The following is a 16,314-nucleotide window of genomic DNA, read 5'->3' as shown; positions in this document are numbered from 1 at the left end:
CTGAGGAAGAACTAAACCAAATTAAACAGCTACCGTCCCCAAATGTCAGAAACTTTAAATGTACTTTATGCAGGAGTACTAGGTTTTACCGGAGGCCTGGGATGTTTTCTCTCGTGTCTACAGAATGAGAGGAAAAGTGCCCTTGAAGTTAAGTTGGGCTGAACTAGACCGTTATTGCTCTGGCTAGTATTTGTTCAAATTGAAATGTGGGCTGGTGCTGTAATTCACTGAATGGGAATCAATACTGAAAAATTAGACTGTTTGAATGTAGCATGTGTCAGCACCATCAAATGAGAAGAAACTGCCTGCAGCATTGGTGGTGGTTGATTTGTGTCTGATGGAGCTACTTATTTTGGGTTCTGACTAATTTTCCATGTTGCGAGGGGATATGTGAAGCCATTGTCACTAATATTTGAAGACTGAAGTTTGACTTGGGGAAGGCATGTCAGATTGTCGGAGATAATCTGGAAGTGAAAGCATAATGTTAAAATCAGCACTTCTGTTGAGTGACATAATGTGATATTTCAAGTGTTGAGCCGGTTCTGCTGAAGGATCGAACCTGAAATGTTAACGTGTTATTGCTGCCACGCATTGTGGGCCCTACTGGGAAGTATCATTTTTTTCTAACTTTTTTTTTTAGAAAGATGTATCTGAAATTTCATTGTATGTGTTAACTGGATGAAGTCACTTGAGATTAGGAGCAACAGCAGTCAACTTAGTGTATTGTACAGGCAGGCAACAGATTCCTTACTGAAGTTATGGTGGTCGTGGAGAGGAACAAAAACTGTCTTTTGGTTATGTTTTCAAAGGGTTAAGGCTTTTTCCCTGGAGTATAGATGACTGAGGGCTGACCTTCTATAGAAGTTTATAAAATCATGAGGGCCATTTGAGGGGAATAGCCACTGTCTTTTCCCAGGGTGGAAGAGTCCAAAATTAGCAAGTTTTGGCCTAATCTATCCAGGTCATGGTGTTGATGGAATGGCTTTGGGCTAATGGTTCAAACTGGATAAGAAGCCACTTTTTTTTTAAATCAAGACTGAAATGTGACCATGAAGCATTTTTGATTGGAATATACCAGTGTTGAAAATCCTAGAATTTACTCATTTTCCTAACTCTCCGCCTACATGTCCATGCACATATATGCATATTTGTACACTGTGCACACTTCTGGTTGGATGCTAGGTCACTTGCAGTTGTCAAGGGTATTAAGTGATTTAGATAATGGGTGTGTTGGTGGAGTTGAGCTGCAGATAGAGCAGAATCTAGTGCAATTGCAGAGCGAAACACTTCTGTTGACTAACATGTTCCTGTGTTTAAATAGTTTCTTCCTAGTTTTATGGTATGGTGATACAATTATTGAAGTTAGATTTCTTTTTAAAACAAGGAAGCCTCAGATTTCAAGAGACACTTACCCCGTTGTCCTCCTGACTTAGATTTGAGCTTGCGACAGTTGAAATGGTACATGTGGAATCTTCACTTAATTGGGTGATCATTTATGATGGGTTTATTGTTGACGATAAGCTGCTTAAAGTTCTGAGACAGGCTTGAACAATTGGGAGTAAAAGTTTTTAGATGGGTAATCAATGATAAACTGGTTTTACTGGGCTTTTCATCAAACTTCAATTAGCCACAGGGTACAACACCAAATATATGACTGCCAATCCAGGCTGCTTGTTTAATTCCTGAGTGGTAGTGTCTTAGCAGCATATTCTCAATATTTACTGAGGTGGTAAAAATCAGTGCGAGAAATGAAGGGATGTTTGAGGCTGACACGATATGAACTGGACAATGAGAGGAACTTGGCCAAATAAGATGTCACTTGGACAGGCCTGAGCATGTGGTTGTATTTGAAGCTGTTTTAAAAGTGCAGCAGAGATGTGAATCCACTTCTAACCCAGTCCAAAATATTTCAATTCTTGTCATTACTGGATAAAGTGCCAGTGTTTTCATTTGTCATCTGTCACTTTTTTTAAAATTGGGAATATGTTTTTTAGAAATGCTGTACCTCATCCTTTCAGAAATTGAGTAGATAGAGAATTTTTGTTATTATGATCCTTGATAATATGGATAAACTGCATTCCTCTGAAGATATGGTGATTTATATCGGAGGTAATTTGCGCTCCACAGCAGGTAGGGAATGCATTAGAGTACATACAATGGGCCACTTGCAATTAAGGGTGTAACCTGATAACAAGAGTTTGTTAGTGGAATCTGAGAGCTGCATGTTGTACATATGTTAGCAGAAAACTATCAGGGGAATTTTTTTTACTGTAAGTCTATATTTGTGTACAAATGGTTACTTTCTAATTTGCTATGTCACCAGTAGGAAATCCCCTTTTTGAATAAATTTGGGCCAGATAATTTGATCTCTTCACTTAAATATTTTCTGAAGTGAAATTTGTGGTGTTCTTTAAGTGGCTGAAACTCATCCATTGAAAGACACCACTGTACGAGTGCAACCACCTTGTTCTTTCAACAAAAAGCTGGACTTGAAGAAAAATTGCCAAGGCTAAAACATGGCCAGTGAGTGTGGGACTTGAGAGTAGGGTTTGTATTTAGCCTGTATAATGTGAGCAACATGAGTTTTGGAGGTATCAGAACTGTTTGTCTTCCCTTCTCATGCCTCACCACCCATCGTGTGGTAATGATATGCTGCTGCTTTCTGTTGCAAATATTTTCATAGTTTAATGTGGGCCTGGAACTCATTAGTATAATGTTTTCCAGATTTGTGCTGCACTGATTTTGAGTGCCACTAGAAACTCAATGTTCCCTACTTCAGAGTTGCAACATGGCCACTGTCTGAGTGGGTGAGGATCAGAAAGTTTGAAAATGTATTGGGGGACATGAGCATGATAGTAATATGACTGAATCCAAACACACAAATTAAAGTTCCAAAGGTATTGAGGTAGCTGAAGAAATTGAAATTAATTTAACCTTCTTCAATCAATAAAAAAAAAGTAGCCTCAATAACGTGAAACAGTCATTGTTGTTAAAACGCACATGGTTTACTAATGCCCTTCAGGGGAGATAATTTGCTGTCCTCACCTTGTCTGGGCTACATGTGACTACAGACTTAGAACAATACGGTTGACTCATAATTATTCACTGAATTGATCTAGTAAGTCACTCAGTTGTATCAAACAGCTACAGAAAAATGGAAAAGGAATAAAACTTGACAGATCAGCCTGCGTGAACACTGGATATGAAAGAAACCCTGCCTATTGGACCTTGCAGACAAGCTCTTGCTGATGTCAGGGAGCTTGTGCCAAAATTTGGGAGAGCTGTCCCCCAGATCACTGTCAAAAACTTTGCATAGGTATACTGAATCGTATGCAGCCAATATCTCGCACCTCTCCATCCTCAACCCTGGGAAGATTTTGTCCACCAGCCGTAGACCCTTACGTGATAGCAATGTAGTGATCCAGTCAAGAAGGAATGGCCTATGGAGACAGCAAGAAAATGCTACAACTGTGCAATAGATCAGTTGACATCTCCAGAAGTGAGAAACCAGTTATTTTTGAGTTCAGTTTGTTATCTTAGTGTATCACCCCAGAGCTGTTGAGGGTCAGTTGGCTGATCTGAAAGTCCTCCCTGTTTTCACTGATTCCTCCCAGCAGCTGCCTCTCAGTATCTTTGTAAGCCACTCTCCCTCCTTGTACCAGTCTAGTGTTAGGAGCACATCACAACAAGAAAACAAGTTTCACAACACTAATCTGAAAGAGGCTTTTATCCAAGCCCTGGCACTGTGGCAGCATGGAGTTGGCAATGTCCTGATTAACTCTCAAAGACAATAGCATTACAGCTCAGTGCAAAGTGTTTATAGAATGAACTTTCTGTAAACAAATGCATATTGTATTCTAGTCCTAACCAGAGGTGGTGTGATCGTGTTCAGTAACTGCTGCATTCATCTCCCATTAGCTGTGTCACTGTCTCAGCGCAGCATGTTTTTTTATTCTGCTGTTTTGAATCTTTCTTGCGCTCTTCCCCCCCCCTCCTCATCATTCTTCTCCCCCCACTGTTTGTTTCCTGGGCAAGGGTTTGCAGGGTCAAGCAGTGCACATACACTTGTCAGCAATGTGTGTCCAGGTGGTTGATTTTAAAAATCATTTTGTTTCATTGGTTCAGTAAAGTGTTCTTGCACTGCAACAATATTTTCAATTATTAAAAATGCACGATCATCTCAACACCTGCTACATTTGGTCTTCAGTGATCCATTGTAGAAAGTGCTTTGATCTTTTGGATTATGAATTCTAATCTGGAAATGAATGTCACATGTTAGGCTAGAGTTTGGACACACATAATCTGGTTACTGAGTATACATACAGAACTAGCATTCTCTTGTGGGCTTTTGAAGGATGAAAGTTAGGAGGGTGATCACTTCTTGAAAGTTAAACTTAGCCTGACTCCTTAATGGAGATGGGAGTGCTTGATTAATTCATACAGAGGCAAATGTTTTTTGAATCTACAAGAGATGTCAATGGCAGTACCCTTGGCTGAGGTGCAACTTTGCAATCAAAGTTTGGGGAGTTGATCACCTCCACTGCATATCATTCATCGAGGTGGAGATCGTTCAGTCTATCGTAGAAACGGTACCATGCCATTTGGTCCCTTGAGTCTGTTCTCAACACTTTTAATTCCTGGCTGATTTTGATGACAACTCCAATTATCTAGTTTTGACTAATATCCCTTGATAGCTCTTCCAGAATAAGAATCTGTTAATCTTCATTATAACTTCATTTGACCAGCACTTAGTCTTTTGGAGGAAAGTGTTCCAGATTTCAAAGCCCTTTGTGTGGGAAAAATTATTGTTTCTTGGCTTTTGCTCCTTTTTGGCCTAGCACGTGATTTTAAATGACTGTGTTCAGGGTTTCTATGCTAGAAGAATTGTTATCTGAATCCATTGTTTCAGCATTGTAAACTTAAAGTAGCGTTTGTAATCTGTCACTGGGTACATTGGATGTCTGCTAATCAATCCTTTTTGGAAAGTGTGAAATTACAATAATTTTGTGTTCAGCCGCATTTGTAGGAAAACTGTCATAGTAAGTGCTGTCAGAAATGAGCTTTCAATTGTTTCCTTGTTTCTGTTGGATGCAAATGGATGCCATCCACATTTACCTCTTTACTGAAAGTGTCAGGTAGCAGATAAAGCTTTTGTGTTGGTGGCACAATTAGTGGCAGGACCCTATTGTCCATGCGCTTTGTAGATTGCGCTGTTTTCGCATTCATCGAAGCATGTGCAAGGGGCTAATAGTGCAATGAATATTGGAGTTGGCAGATCATGTTGCAGCTGTGCAGGACATTGGTTAGGCCACTTTTGGAATATTGTATGCATTTCTGGTTTCCAGCTATCGGAAGGATGGTGTGAAACTTGAAAAGGTCAGAAAACAATTACAAGGATGTTGCTAGGGTTGGAGGATTTGAGCGATAGGGAGAGGATGAATAGGCTGGGGCTGTCTCCTGGAAGTGTCTGGTGAGTGGTGACCTTAGAGGTTTATAAAATAAGGGGCATTGGATAGGATAAATAGACAAGGGGTCTTTTCCCTGGGGTGGGGGAGTCCAGAACTAGAGGACATAGTTTTAGGGTGAGAGGGGAAAGATATAAAAGGGACTTCAGGGGCAATGGTTTTATGCAAAGGGTGGTGCGTGGATGGACAGAGTTGCCAGAGGATGTGTGGAGGCTGCTACAAGTACAGCATTTTAGAACGCATCTGGATAGGTATCTGAATAGGAAGGGTTTAGGGTGATATGGGCCAAGTGTTGGCAAATGGGGCTAAGTTAGATTAGGATATCTGGTCAACCTGGACGAGTTGGACCCAAGGATCTGTTTCCATGCTATACATCTGTCTCTAGTTACAGTACATCTGTAAATATTATCAGTATTTCACATCCAGTAATAAGACCACCAACAGATACATTTGCATTTATTTTAAATTTCAAATTATTTTCTGTACTACTTGTCCAATTATAAGAACCACCCGCAGACAGCATTTGAAATATTTAAAATAACTACAAATGTGCCATTTACTGACACTAGTACATTTCTTTTGTGAAAGGGACTGATTGAGTTTGTTGTCATGCTACAGATATTTCAGAAGCGCGATGCATTTGGTGCTGCACTCCCACTAGAATAGTTTGTTTACTTCAGACCTTTTGTTCTAATCTTGTTATAGGTCATTCTTGCCTCCACTTTACTGACCAAATCCACCCATGGCATTGTCCTCTATTTTGACTGTGTGCCCCCTTCTCTGATGCAGCAGTCTATTTTAGAAGCTTGCCAAAGATGGGCATCCGCAAGCTGTCTTCTATCTTCAACTGTCATGCAGTCAACAGAGCTCACTGAATAACGATAAGAAGTAGGAGCTCTATTTGTAAACAAGGAATGCTTAGACTAATTGCAGTGCCACCAGTTGCCAGATTGAATATTTCCAAATTACAGAAAAGTTGGCCATATCGAGATCACAAAAATGAAATGAGAAAAGAATAGGCATAGCAATGAGCTGAACAAAGTAGTGCTTATGTATTTCCGAGTAGGGATTGCTGCTTTTTTACAACTAATTATTACCCTTTCTCTCCTCACAGGGGTCTACATCCTGATTGGTGTTGGAGCTGTGATGATGATTGTCGGGTTTCTTGGTTGCTATGGTGCCATCCAGGAATCCCAGTGCATGCTGGGAACGGTAAAGCACACTGATTCCTTTCTTTGGCTCTATTATTGTTGAGTTTTTGGAGACCATTGGCTCCAGAACAGTGATCTGATGCCTGCCTTTAGTTCACTGCTACAATCTGCAATCTGTTACTGGATAAACTCCCTTGCAGGTTTTTAACTGTTTGAAAGCATGTAGAAATGCATGTCATAGATGGTCAATTCATCCTGTTCTTTAGCACCTGACCTACAGATGCTCATTCTGGATCAGTGGTGCTGGAAGAGCACAGCAGTTCAGGCAGCATCCAACGAGCAGCGAAATCGATGTTTCGATTAGATTAGATCTAATTAGATTAGATCAGGAGGCTGATTAGATTAGATCAGATCAGCTTTAACCCAGGATAGGCCAAAAATCAAACCCTAGATTTTTGACAATATTTGCCACCACAAGTGCATTGTGAATGGTTGACTTTATAGCTTTAACTAAAGCATGGTTCATGAGTAGTGTTGTGGCCTTTATCACAAAGTCTTACCTTTGGTCATTCTTCCTTTTTTTTTTCTATTCCTTCATTTTCAACTCTGATTTTTTTTTTAAAAAAATGTCCTTGACTGCTCATACCTCACCCTCTCCATTCTACCAACCCCTGAGGGCCTCTGCACTCAATGATTCCTCATCCTCACTGATATCAGTCTTCAATTCAGCTTTTTTCAGTCTTGTTTCTGTGTCCTCTGTTATTTCCAAAACCTCACCTCAGGTTTGTATTCTACCATATTCACTTTGATCATGCCAGCTCCTATGGCTTCTCTCCTGTACTCTAATGCCTACAAAGCCTTCTTTGTAAAGGTATTATGCTTTCCCATTTCAGCCCCATTTCTTTATCATTCATTAGATTGAGTTGTACAACGATCAACATCTGATGGGTCAGATGCTGATCATTTACTCTTGTTGATTCAGCAATTACTACTGCATCTCCCACAATGACGTCTCTTCCTGCTCCTGTATACCTCTGTACAGAATGAATACTGTGATAGTTGGCCTTCCATCTAACCTCCACACACATCAAATGCAGCCCTTAAGAGTCTGGTATCCTGCATTAGTCCTACCTACCCATTATCACAAACTCTCGCCCCATTTTTGAGTTCACATATTTTTGCCTTTTCCATTTGCTCAATATTGGCTATTGTAATTTCTGCTGAATGGGTCCTTTCACTGTGGTATCCCTTCTTTGCATGAGTTTTCTTAAAAACACCACAGCTATTAACTCTGACTTTCAACACTCTTCCCATTGGCTGTGGTTTCTCATTAAACCCTTCTGATAGCTGTTGATGTTGCATCTTTTAAGTGATTAACAACCACATTTTTTCATTAAACCATTGAGCAAACATTCCTTGCAGTCACCATGATTGTGTACCCCTTGGTGCTTTGTGTACGTGGCCTTTATGCCCTATTTTGGGTTAACACACCCATCCTTCTAAGTGTGACTAGTTTTGAGGTATTAAGGTCTGATGTCTTTCTGAGTTTCTTTTTATGAGAAGCACATCTCCAGCCGTGTTGGCAGTTTTGGAGTTACTGCAAAAAGCAGCTGGCTAGCTTCTGTAGTGATGTAAGTCTGTATTATATGGAGTGTCTTGTACTACAGGGTACTGAGCTCTCCATGCTGCCCATGAATGCTAGTCATTGAAACAAGCTGCAATGCTGCTGCAGTGCTTGAAATAGTTTTTCATTCTCCAATGTAGATGCAGACATAGACTAGAGGTGTCTGAATCGAAGCAGTAAACTGTCCCACTGCTGCAATCCTGTTTATTGTTGATAAACAAATTATTTTTTCCACATAAGAATCCCTACAGTGTGGGAACGGACCCTTCAGCCCACCAGTTCACATTGACCCTCTGAAGAGTAACCCTCCCAGGCCCATTCCCCTACCCTACTACTCTACATTTACCCCGACTAATGCACCTAACCTACACATCCTTGAATACTTTGGGCAATTTAGCATGGCCAATTCACCTAACCTGCAGATCTTTGGACTGTGGGAGGAAATTGTGAAAATGTACAAACTCCACGCAGACAGTTGCCAGACATTGGAATCGAACCTGGTCCCTGGCACTGAGAGGCAGCAGTACTAATCACTGAGCCACTGTGCTGCCCAGGTGCTTGGATCTTCTGTCCCTTCTTAATAAACTTCACATTTTGTACTGACCTGTCTGTGGTAGAAATTTCAATCATCTTAGTCCTACTACTGGAATGTTATCTTGAGCCCTTGTACTTTGTTCATCCTTGCTGTGTCCATTTCCTCCTTTGACTGTGTCCATTTCTTTCTTTCCTTTTGTGAAGTGTTTTGTTTATTTTAATGGCACGATACACTTTAATAGATTCTATTCAGTTAGTTGCAATAAGCAGATTGGTTCAAAGCCTATGTAGTGTGATATTCTGTTGCAGGTTTTAGTAACTGGAGCTGCATTAATGGTGTTTTTATTTCTCTCTTTTAAATTCCATCAGTTTTTCGCCTGTCTGGTGATCCTATTTGCTTGTGAAGTGGCTGCTGGGATCTGGGGATTTGTAAACAAAGATGAGGTTGGTATTTTGGTCTCCCCCAAATGTACTGTGATTGCAGAAAAAATGGAGAGAGGATTACTAAATCTTGTACCTCCCACTTCAAGTCATTCTCTACAACCAACCCACTGAGTACAAGTTCTTATACTAGGGAAAACTGGCAGGGTCTAGCTGACCTTATACTGGGGAAGGGGAAAGACTTAATTATACTGGAGTGGGAGACTGTCAAGCCATGTATTAGTGGGTCAGGGCAGCACTTCAAAATTGTGAATTTGTATGTGACTTCTGGGTGAGGGGTGGGATTAGTGGATCATTAATGTAAGGAAACTATGAAGCTTACAGCATCTTATTTGGGGTGGGGGTGTCTGTGGAGATGGTGTTTGGATACTTGTAGAGGGAAAGCTGCAGGAACCTGTACAAGAGAATAAGAGGAGCAGGGAATTCTATAGCCACCTGGCACTCATTGGTCCCATCTTGTGCTACTTCTCAGTTGAGATACCAGAAGGTTGCAACCAGCAATTTTGGAGCTGGAGTTCAGCAAGCCTCACTGAACATAGGAAAGAGTGAAAATATTGGGAATAATAATGGAATCTCCTGGATGATGTGCTGCTGGCAGGACATAGTCCTTTCCGTAGAGTACACAGTGAATGAATGAAAGATGTGTTTGTCTCTTGGGTTATGGTGCCTGTGGTATTGTGGACAGAGGATGTTATAGTTGAGGTCTTGTGTTCCCCCAGATATAAAACAATTTTCACTTATTTAACCTATGTGGAGCTAAGCTTTGATTTTTTTTTTCCCACATCCCCCCGGCCCCCCCACACAGGTAGCTGAGGAGCTGAAAATGTTTTACAACCAGGCCTCTGTGGTTTATCATACACCACTGCAAAACGCAGAGAAGAAAGAGCAAGCTAAAGCAGTGTTGATTGCAATGCACAAGGCGGTGAGACACATATATTCTCAATGTTACTTAATTCAAGAAGTTCTGCCTGAAAGTGAATGTCCATTTGTCACTTGTTGCTGGGGACCATTTAGATCTTGCTGTTTCTGCCTGTGTCGAGTGTTTTATCCATTTTCTCCAATGGGACACTGGGGAGATTACTCTCCAACATGTCCACATTACAAAGGCCAGAACATTCAGATTTTTAAAAACAGCAGTTTGTCATTTCTTTTGGGTTTGTGCTGAACTTGTGCCAAGGGTACAGAAAAAAACCTGTGAACAATTTTCATTTTTATTTTTTATTCTGCTGTTGTAGATAGGAAGCTGTTGTATCTGTACGTTTCTCTCCTCTCAGCAAGGGAGAGAGATGTCACTTTGCTACTGCTGTTTATTAATTTGTTTCAGTTGGGAGAGGTGGGAAGCTTATCTCACTTCTATTCAGCATTGGATTAGAGCTTGTATCATTAACTTCTAGTTCAGTGAAAGAAAAATTATATTGTCGTTTACACACTGCATGAGAAGGAGCTGGGGCTTCTGATTCCTCAAGAGGAATGAGAGCTCCTGAGGAAAGGTTCCAACCTGAAACGTCGACTGCCCTGCCCCTGTAATGCTGCTTGACCGGCAGTGCTTTTTCCAGCCCCACACTTTTATTGAATGAGATATCTCAGCCTTACTGTGTCGCATGGAGCTGATCAGAGTTTGTTCACCCTTCTCCCAACATACAATGGAGAGAATGGATTCTGTTAATATTGCCAAGCTCCTGAGAGTCTTGCCAATCAGGAGGCACTTCATATGTGGCTAAGGTGGGCAGGATGGGGAAATGGGGGATGATGTGCAAGAAAAAGAAATGTTAGTGCAGAAGACCAATTTTCATTTTTCTCTGCTTAGATGATTAATTTAGTAATAACAAAATCATGAAGGCTCTTTAACACAGCCCTGTCTGCACTCCTGACAGGTAATCTAGGAAAGAAGCGAGGAAACTCTAGGCATTGAGGAATTGAGATGGAGTTGAGTTACAGGGCCAATACTACATAGTATTGGATGTAAGCTCCTGGGAATGACATGTCTTTTGGTGGGGATGCTATTACTCATAGTGCTACTTGCAATGTTACAGGTTAGACCCTTCGGATGATTAGTTATGCTTGTAATGGTGCATGCAGATGTGTTGTCAGTTATGTTGTGCTGCAGCATCCTTGTGTTAGACTTGTAGATTTGTTCATATTAGCTTATTACTAATGGTTATCCTATCCAGGCTGGTTCATACTCCAATTTACTTGAGTAATTTCTCTTTCTGAACCCCCCGCATCAGCTGGACTGCTGTGGAGCCAGCGCACTGAACAAGTTTATGGCGTCTGAGCTGTGTCCCAAACAGACAGGAGTGGGTCTGCTCACTAAAGTAAGTACCTGTTAATTCTCCTGGTGTTTGCATCCTTTAACTATCTATTAATTCTAGAGCTGGTTTGAAGCCCTAATTTATTTTTTTCTCAAACTCCCAGGAAAAGCTGTTATCTGGTGGCTTAAGTACTTGGCCACAAGACACTATTCTGATTTGTCTTGTTAGCTGGGACTGGGTCTACGGTGTTATAATGAGCCTATGGGCTAAAGAAGGGAAATCTGTGGAGGGCCTATTTGTGAGGTGTTTTTCTGGTAAATGACAAATGTTGGAAAAGTTTAAGATAAGGAAGGGGTGTGATGCTATCCATGGGAATTAGCTGTCTGACACTTGCTGTTCAGGTACATCAGCAAAGGACATTGGACCAATATATCCCAGAGGACATGTAATTAGTGTCTGTGTAGCTGTAGGCAATTGGGAGTCAATGCCTTCAGGAGAAGTGGGTGAAAAGTGGAGCAAAATGTTCCTAGTCAAATATTTTCTATTTTACAGTTTTTAAAATATCTTACACTCTTTCCAGTTAGTGTATCAATAAAGTATTTCCAACTTAATGTGCAACAATGAAGCAAATTACACCCATGGTTTTGACCCCAGGGAAAAAAAGGACTTTGTTCTGTACCAAGTATCAGGAAGCTGACTATCCATCTTGCATGTCCCCATTAACAGCTAAATGGCTCCACCAGGTGGCAGCTTGACAATGGTATCTTATGAGCACAAGGTGGAGAGAAATGAGAGACTCTATTCTTCTCCCTGGTGCTCTCATTTTTCTCTCTTTCCTCCACCCTGACCAATGCCCCGTCCAAAATACCCTGAAGCTTGCAAATAGTTCATAAATGTACGTGTAATTGGAAGCAAAAATCACATGGTCAAATTTTTATTGTAGTAATTTCACGGGGTAGGTGTGCAGAATGGTTGAAGATGGGTGCTGCATTTTGGGAAAGCAAACCTTAGCACGACTTAGACACTTAATGGTAAGGTCCTAGGGAGTGTTGCAGAACAAAGAAACCTTGGAGTGCAGGTTCATAGCTCCTTGAAAGTGGAGTCGCAGGTAGATAGGATAGTGAAGGAGGAATTTGGTATGTTTTCCTTCATTGGTCAGAGTATTGAGTACAGGAGTTGGGAGGTCATATTGGGGCTGTACAGGACACTGGTTAGGCCTCTTTTGGAATATTGCATGCAATTCTGGTCTCCTTCCTTTTGGAAAGATGTTGTGAAACTTCAAAGAGTTCAGAAAAGATTTACAAGGATGTTGCTAGGGTTGGAGGATCTGAGCTATAGGGAGAGGCTGAACAGGCTGGGGCTGTTTTCCCTGGAGCATCAGAGGCTGAGGGGTGACCTTATAGAGGTTTACAAAATTGAGGGGCATGGGTAGGGTAAATATGCAAAGTCTTTTCCCTGGGATTGGGGAGTCCAGAACGAGAGGGCGTAGCTCTAGGGTGAGAGGGGAAAGATATGAGGCCTAAGGGGCAACTTTTTCACGCAGAGGGTGGTACATTTATGGAATGAGCTGCCAGAGGATGTGGTGGATGCTGATACAATTGCAACGTTTTAAGAGGCATTTGGACGACTATACGAATAGGAAGGGTTTGGAGGGATATGGGCTGGGTGCTGGCAGGTGGGACTAGATTGGGTTGGGATATCTGGTCGGCGTGGACAGGTTGGGCCAAAGGGTCTGTTTCCATGCTGTATATCTCTGACTCTATTAAAAAGGCTTTTTAATTCACTTAAGTTTAAACCACTTGTCTTCTAGCCTCTCACTCCTATTTTCCCACATATTTTGGATACCTATTAGTTTGCCTGGCATTTTAGCATTAGACAAAGTATCATTGGTTTGATGCAATTCACACAGCAGTTATGTCCCATTTTACTACTTGATGTACCTCCATGAGATTTTGAGGTTATCTTCGCCATTATTTTCTTCAAGCTAATTCTAAGCACTCTTGTCTCCATCTGCTTCTCACCCACTTGTGTTTCCTCTGCTCTGTCATCTCATTTGGGCTCAGGATAGTCATGGGTTAGAACCTTTCTCCAGGGCATTACATAATCTAGGCTGAAGTGTCAGTGCAGTACTGAGTGCCAGTGTAACTCGCTCCAGATGCCATACGCTGGACAGTCAGTACTCCGATCTTCTGGTACTGATCTTATACAAAATTTGTTGGTGAACAGATCTGAATCAAGTTCAGATGTTGCTCCCAGTGAGGTCTCTTCTATATTGGGGAGACTGCACTGCCTCCTCACAGAGCGCTTTAGGGAACATCTCTGGGACACCCACACCAATCAACCCCACTGCCCCGTGGCCCAATATATCAACTCTTCCCCCCCCCCCCCCACCATTCTGCCGAGGACATGCAGGTCCTGGGCTGCCTCCTTTGCCACTCCCTTATCACCCAATGCCTGGAGGAAGAACGCCTCATTTTCAACCCCAGGGCATCAATGTGGACTTCACCAGTTTCCTCAGTTTTCCCCCCCAAATCTTACTCCAGTTCTAACCTTCCAGCTCAGCACCGTCCTCACGACCTATCCTACCTGCCAATCTCCATCCCACCTCCATTCACCTATTGTACTCTTTGCATTTTAAAGACATTTGGACAGGTAAATGAATAGGAAAGGTTTGGAGGGATATAGGCCACATGCAGCTAAGTGGGGCTAAATTAGTTTGGAAAACCAGGTCGGCATGGTAAAGTTGGGCTGAAGGATATGTTTCTATACTGGATGACTCTCCCAACTGATCCTACCGGCATTATTCTGCAGCAGGAATAACAGCATAATGTCAAAAAACCAATTTACAACATTGATCTGAAAGCTGAAGGGTGTGGGCCTGCAGAAAGCCAAGATAATCAGCTGCTCAGCGTGAACAATGAGGTCTTGAGGTCATGGATTTTGGCATGGTAAACTGTGGCCAGTGGTAAAATCTATGATGGAAAAATAAAAGTAGATCACATGATTTTGACTTCCAACTTAGTTGGAACAAACCTACCAACACACAAAGTAACTAATGAACCTAAAGGATTCATTAGATACCACCAGCAAAACTAATGTCATTTATAAGATACCATGCAAGAACTGTTTTTTAAAAAAAATACTACTTTGGATAAACTAGCAATAGGATACATGAACACCAACTGACCACCAAAAGACACAACCCACTATCACCAGTTTCTATACATACAGACAAAGAAGGACACTAATTTGGCTGGGGCAAAACACAAGTCCTGGGACAGACAAAACAAAGACATACATAAGAATTCTTAGATCCATGGCACTCTAACCAGAAATCCATCAATAAACACATTGATTTAGACCCTATTTACCTTCCCTTGGGGGAAAAAATCAGAAATGACATTGCCCACTTTAAGAAACCAAGACCTGCAATTAGAGAAGTGGGACATACCACCAGTGCTTCACTGGAGAGACACTCTGATGTTACCTAGTATGGTGGCGAAACGTCTGGAAACACTCGTTCAAGCTCAGCGAGCTGACTTACATATTTAGCTTTACCAACTATTTGCAAGCTTTGGAGTATTTTGTGCTGGTGGTAATGGTTGGAGGTCAGGGGTGGAAGTGGAAGAAGAGAGTTGCTGAGTAATTTTGCATCTTTTAGGTTGGACCAGCCAGGAACGGGGAATGGCTTTCCTCATTTGTGTCCACCTTGTCCTCACTATAGTGGTATTTACATAATATAATGGAAACCATAAAATACTAGTTCTGATCAACTTGAATTGTTAACTGTTTCTCTCCACAGATGCTGTCTCCCTAGTTGAGTTTTCCCAGTTTTTGTTCCAATAGGAAATTCTCAAACTTTATTTGGTCTTGCATCTTATTCGCTTTTTGTTTTTTGCAAGCACAGTCACTTTGCAAACACTAGTGACGATACCTCCACAGGAATTAATCGGCTATGTGAAGCTTTTTTATTAGAGCAAGTTTTTTTTTCTTCTTCCCTTCATTATTTCTTCTCATTGCAGTTTTTGACTGTTACTGCTCAATCTGTCCTGAATGGTCCAGCATACTCCTCTGGCATCATCTTACCATGAGATCCATTATTGATTTTGAGTAATGTTTTGACCGATCCTGTGTAATGTTCCCCTGTCTCGATCTGCTCTAGTTGATATTTTATTTTCCTTTGCCTTCCATTTGATCTGGGATCAACTGGGTCACCCAACTCAGATGTTCATTCCTCACCCAGCTTTCATCCGTCCTAAGCTCAAGCTATTTTGATTTTAACCTTCCCTCATTCTGACCTCCAATTATATAAACTCCAGAATTCAAATTCTTAAGAGCTTGCCTCACATTGAGTCTCATGGTCTGAATCCTCGCTGATCTATACTGGCTCACTGTATCCCATCTTTAACTCCACACTCTGGTTTTTGTACTCTGTACTTTCCTATTCCACCTGTCTTTTGTTTGCAAACCCTTTCACAATACCAGCACATCCTGAAGTATTTTTGTAATGTAGTCACTGATCTATTACATGAAAGGCTATGGTCAATGTGCACACAGCAAGCTTTGAAAAACCAGAGTGAAATCAACAATCAGATAATCTATTATAGTGATTTTTCTTTGAGGTATATTTACCAAGATACCAGGGAGGCCATCCTTGCTGTCTCTTTAAAGATTGTGCGCTGTGGGATATTTAATGTACAACAGCTGTCACACCCTCAGTCCTCATTGGACTGCTGGTCTATTTTATTTTCTGGTAGAATTTGAACCCATAATGTTCAGATTTGAATTAGTGCTACAAACTGACTAAGGTATCTAAGATAAGGTTCGATAATACCATCTAGGTCTTA

General features: G+C 41.3%; 1 protein-coding gene across 1 annotated transcript in view; it reads left to right on the top strand.

Moving 5' to 3' along the window:
• Positions 1-16,314, top strand: part of cd81a (CD81 molecule a) — a 71,275-nt gene that overhangs the window by 50,879 nt on the left and 4,082 nt on the right. The window contains exons 3-6 of the mRNA XM_060838812.1: positions 6,580-6,677; positions 9,144-9,218; positions 10,021-10,137; positions 11,444-11,530. Of these exons, the coding sequence (XP_060694795.1) occupies positions 6,580-6,677; positions 9,144-9,218; positions 10,021-10,137; positions 11,444-11,530 (377 nt within the window). The remainder of the gene's footprint in view (positions 1-6,579; positions 6,678-9,143; positions 9,219-10,020; positions 10,138-11,443; positions 11,531-16,314) is intronic.

The sequence above is a fragment of the Hemiscyllium ocellatum genome, chromosome 18, assembly GCF_020745735.1.
Source record: "Hemiscyllium ocellatum isolate sHemOce1 chromosome 18, sHemOce1.pat.X.cur, whole genome shotgun sequence".
NCBI classification, from domain to species: domain Eukaryota; kingdom Metazoa; phylum Chordata; class Chondrichthyes; order Orectolobiformes; family Hemiscylliidae; genus Hemiscyllium; species Hemiscyllium ocellatum.
This window is presented reverse-complemented; position numbering and strand designations above follow the sequence as displayed.